The sequence below is a fragment of the Phaseolus vulgaris genome, chromosome 3 (genome assembly GCF_051622355.1).
Source record: "Phaseolus vulgaris cultivar YP4 chromosome 3, ASM5162235v1, whole genome shotgun sequence".
Classification (NCBI taxonomy): Eukaryota; Viridiplantae; Streptophyta; class Magnoliopsida; order Fabales; family Fabaceae; genus Phaseolus; species Phaseolus vulgaris.
Window position 1 is genome coordinate 43,374,226 of NC_143500.1, and position 4,613 is coordinate 43,378,838.

Here is a 4,613-nt window from a genome sequence, read left to right on the forward strand (position 1 = left end):
CATTCTATGAGAAGGAAGGAATAAATTACTAAGAAATAAATTTGGCCGCTGGTCAGAACCTATCATCAAGTTCTACTTTAAGTTTAAATCAATTTAGATCTATTTGTTATAATAGGGTCAAATCTTTAAAAAAATGTTTAAAAGCCAAAGTTTAAGTCATTTGAATTTTTTAAATTTAATAAATGCAAATAATGTTGTATTGAATTTTATACAGTCTTCTAATACTATTGTTTATAAAAAAAACTTAAATTCGCTTAGCAATTATCTATATATATAGAGAGAGAAAAAAAAAAAGACAAGAGAGAGGATGGGTAGGGTATGTACTTTTATTTAATAAATCTTCATATAAAATAAGTTTCAAACAATTTTTTTATAGAATCAAACTTCTAAAAATATCAAATTAAATTTTATTATCAGATAAAACAAATAAATACAAAGTGACTGGTCCTTTTCAATATTAATCTAATTTATACAAAGGAATAACTATACCCAAGCTAAATACCATTATCTTTATAGTTTTAAAGTAGAAAATTATCTGTATCAAATGTATAACAAAATGAAATGATATTATTTTATATTTTTTAAAACACAAACTTATTTCATACTTTTAGTAATATAGCATCTATTTTTCTTATGCTAATAAAACGATACTCACTTATTTTATGTTATTTAAAATAAAATATTAACTAAAACTTAAAGAAAATAAATTATGAAAATATTTTATTTATAAGAAAAGTTTGGTTTTAATTAGATTTGAATAAAATATTATTATTTTCTAAATAAGAGAAGTGTGTAGTAGTATTTGGATAGAAAGGACGAGGAACATGGTGACTAGGCGTAAATACAGAAATTGGTGAGATAAGAAAAAACGTGCCAAACTGCTATAACACCTAACAGGAATGACACACACTACCAACCTTCAAAGTTCAGAGCCAACCAGATAATATTATCCCCAAAAGAGTCACAAACCACTCGTCTGTAAGGTCCATATCCAACTATTAATGCATTATCAATAAAGAACAGAGAGGATTTTGTTATTTTCAGTTACATCAACTACAAACATAAATGACCAAATAAACCACAACCTAAAGTCATACATTAATTAACATAAGCAAACAAGAAGAAACAGGACAGGACCTTTCCCGGATCTGTACAAGGAACAGAAGGATCAAATTCAGTCACTTAAAACTTGCCTTCTTAAATCCATCGTCCTTTTCTTCAACATCTCTCTCTCTTCTTCTCCCACCAAAAGGACAGGAAACTAGAGACGAAAATATCAGATTAATCGGTGAATCCAAGATACTCTAGACAAGGACCATGACATATTCACGGGTCATCTTTCTCAAGCAACACTAATGACGCTATCTCCATTGCTGAAACATGGTATGGCATGTAAAGCAGGATGTCTTGATGATGTTTGCCTTTGGTCAGAAGAGAAGGATAGCCCCAAGGACAGTGTGGGTAGGTCAACTGCAGAACCAGAACTTGGGGTGATGATATCAGACACTGTGGGTGCTTTAGGATCTGCAACAACAGGAATTGCACGGACCAGATTGATTGGCACCTTGTGTTCTATGTTTCCTTGTCCCAGAGTGAGTTCTTCTAATGGTTTCCCACCTTGGACTGAAATCACTCCAGAACCAACCCCAAACTGATAAACTGGCATCATTGGAAATCCACTTTTGCTAGTTTCAGGAATTGCAGGGCACACAGGTTGTGGATGAGACAGGGAGTCTTGATTCTGGACCTGTTCATCCTCCATTAGAACTGCAGAGACCTGGCACAAAAATTGATAAAATCATGAATATTTTGTCACTCCAAATTCCAATCCAGGTTTGAAAAAAGTTTTAGCTCCAATCAGGTCAACTCTTAACACAGGAGACAAAATGCCTAAATCCATTTTTATAACCACTCATGCAAACATTCACTTCCACAACCAAAGGAATTTCATAGCAAGACACACGACTGACGGAAGCTTCTTTCCTTTTTTCTCCAATCCCTAAAAATGGAAGGAGTAATAATATTCAAGACAGGACTATTGACTAGAACATTAAGAAATACCTAAGAAAATATGTCATTTTGTAGGACCGTAACGCTCTATTGATTAGGAGTATAACTAATTGAACATGAATAACACAACACCAAAAGCATCTCAATATTTTTTTGTGTACGGAGACCGATTGAGAAATTAATTTGAAGCAAATATTTTAAAATAACGTCAAGAAGTAACAGAGGATGAGCGCGAGAGGAACACGGTGACGAAATTACCGTGTCGGTGGTGATGTCGAATAGGCTGGATCTACGACGACGGCGATTGAGGTTGCTTCTGCGGAGAAAGTACTTCTGAGCATGGCTCGCAACCTGCGTCGGAGTGCGTGTTTTCACGTAGTTTTTGGAGATTCCTCTCCAATCACCTTTCCCTACCTTCTGCAATCCAACCAAAAACAGTTTGTGCTCTTCCTCCGTCCACGGAACTCCTAATCATCAACGCAATTTCAATTAATACATCGGAAACACCGGTTATGCGATCAAACGACAGAGATTATATTAAAATTAAAAAATGACAATCGATCGAATAAACGGATCGAACCTCGCTTCCGCTCCCGCTCGCGGTGACGGACGGAGTTATGAGGAACAGCGTCATCGGCTGAGGCATAACCGGCGGTGAGAACTTCCTTTTTGATGTTGTTGGTGTTGTTATTGTTGTTACCGTCTTGCGGATGCTCGTACTGTGAGAGGTTGTTCATGCTGACGCTCTTCCTCATGGAATCGACGACGACTCGAACCCCGAACAGCATGATCTCGCCAGAGGCAACGGAGTCTGTAGCGGCGCAGGAGGGAGACATGGTCGGATCGGACGGTGGTTACGGTTAGTGTGAGTCAGATAGAATCGGAGTCCGTACAAGGCGAGTTTTGTGAGTCGGTGAGAGGAAGAGAGAAGATGAAGGATATATGAGAGAGAGAAGGTAGGATCCAAGTTGAGTGCGTGGTGTTTAATACAACAGAGTTTCAGACGGCAATGAGGTGGCAACCATGTGGAGCATATTTTTTAAAAATTAAATTAAATATTATTTTTAAAAACTTAATTCTAACATATAAATAAATTCTTTTTTTTGCATTGTTATAGTTCTTTAATAATTCTGAGTTCATTTTTTAGGTATTACTTATCAACTCATTAGAACAAATTTTATATAGTTGTTGTAAAGTTAAATCATTTTATAATTTTTTAAGACTTGCGATTAAATAATAGTAATATTTCATTGATATATTTAAAGTAAAATTATAAACTATTTTATAACATTAAATATCAACATGTTAGTTTGACTCATTAAATTCATATCTAATAAGTGTCAAGAGTTAATATATTATTACCCAAAGAAGCTTAACTTATAAATTAGTAATGCAAGACATTAATTTTTAATATTACAATAACCATGCAAATAAATAATATTCACAGTCATTTTTTATTCTCAAAGAGTTCATTCATTATCACTTAAGTCTCATGAGGTATTAAAATTTGCAAAGAAAAATTTGTTTCTCACTTTAATTATATAATTAAAAACTTTTATTAAAGTGTTCATGATATGTTTATTCTTACTTAGTCTTTAAATTTAATTATTCATCGTTATATATCATGGCATACATTTCACTGTATTTTTTTTTTTAATTTTATATGAGTGTCAATATAAACTACAAAGGTTGCGAGAAATGAAAAAAAAAATGAGGTAATTAAAAAAAATGAAAGTTAAAGGGAAAATGATAATATTTGTGCTAAACACTTACATGAAAGGGGAAATGAAAGTTAAAAACTCGAAGGTATTGTCATACAAAAAATATTAATACTAATTTTAATATAAGTTTTCTTACCATATGAGACTAGTTAATAAATGATTGTACTTTCAACAGTTTTTTTAAATTTTAATATTTTTCGAACTAAAAGGATAATAAATGATTATTTGGTAAAATGAAATATTATATAAATGCACACGATAAGTAAATAGCTTGATACTCAAATAAAAAAAAAATTATAGAAAAAAAGTAAGTAACTTGACCAAATGATAAAATTTCAGATTAATTATAGTGCAAAAATTATACTAATGCATATATATATATAGAGATTTCCATGAGATGTTTATTAAAATCATATTTGCATTTAGCTTATTTTCAATAGCAATTATTTGGCCATCATTAAAAGCATATAGGAATAAATCTTAGATTTTTTTTAATCTATTCAAGTTAAATTTTGTGTCTATTTTGAGTTATTATTTAAGAATATATTTAGACAAATATCTTTATAAACAAATCTTAATCAATTCTTTTTTAACTATATCCTATTCACTAGGTAAATCCTAGTGGATAGGATCTTGGGTAAGGTCTTTCAGTTTGATGATAATGATCTTGTTTTGTTGCTGGATACATGTGTTTATTTGAGGGTGTGACCGCTTTGATGGGGTGAGACAACTGTATCTGGTGGGTTTCTATATCTTGGTTTGGTTTTTTACCTTGATATGTAGTATAATGTTTGTCGGATCCTTAGTTGGTAGGGTTATAGGATCATGTAATTTGGAGTTTTATATAAGGATTGAGACACCACTGAAGTGTCTCTGTTTATT

General features: G+C 32.0%; 1 protein-coding gene across 1 annotated transcript; it reads right to left on the reverse strand.

Moving 5' to 3' along the window:
* Nucleotides 1–925: 925 nt before the first annotated feature.
* LOC137807824 (transcription factor MYB1R1) lies at nucleotides 926–3,140 on the reverse strand. The gene is made up of 3 exons (XM_068608639.2): nucleotides 2,591–3,140; nucleotides 2,269–2,477; nucleotides 926–1,777 (listed from the first exon to the last, which is right to left on the reverse strand). Exons 1-3 carry the CDS (start codon nucleotides 2,844–2,846, stop codon nucleotides 1,343–1,345), a joined length of 900 nt encoding a protein of 299 aa, XP_068464740.1. The 5' UTR covers nucleotides 2,847–3,140; the 3' UTR covers nucleotides 926–1,342.
* Nucleotides 3,141–4,613: the final 1,473 nt, after the last annotated feature.

What these genes read in the sequence shown, in the direction of transcription:
- LOC137807824 (XM_068608639.2), bottom strand. Translation starts at nt 2,846, where the DNA reads ATGTCTCCCTCCTGCGCCGCTACAGACTCCGTTGCCTCTGGCGAGATC. An exon ending in CGAGCGGGAGCGGAAGCGAG is followed by an intron (nt 2,478 to 2,590) that starts GTTCGATCCGTT and finishes GTTGATGATTAG; the next exon opens with GAGTTCCGTGGACGGAGGAA. An exon ending in TCGACATCACCACCGACACG is followed by an intron (nt 1,778 to 2,268) that starts GTAATTTCGTCA and finishes TTTTTGTGCCAG; the next exon opens with GTCTCTGCAGTTCTAATGGA.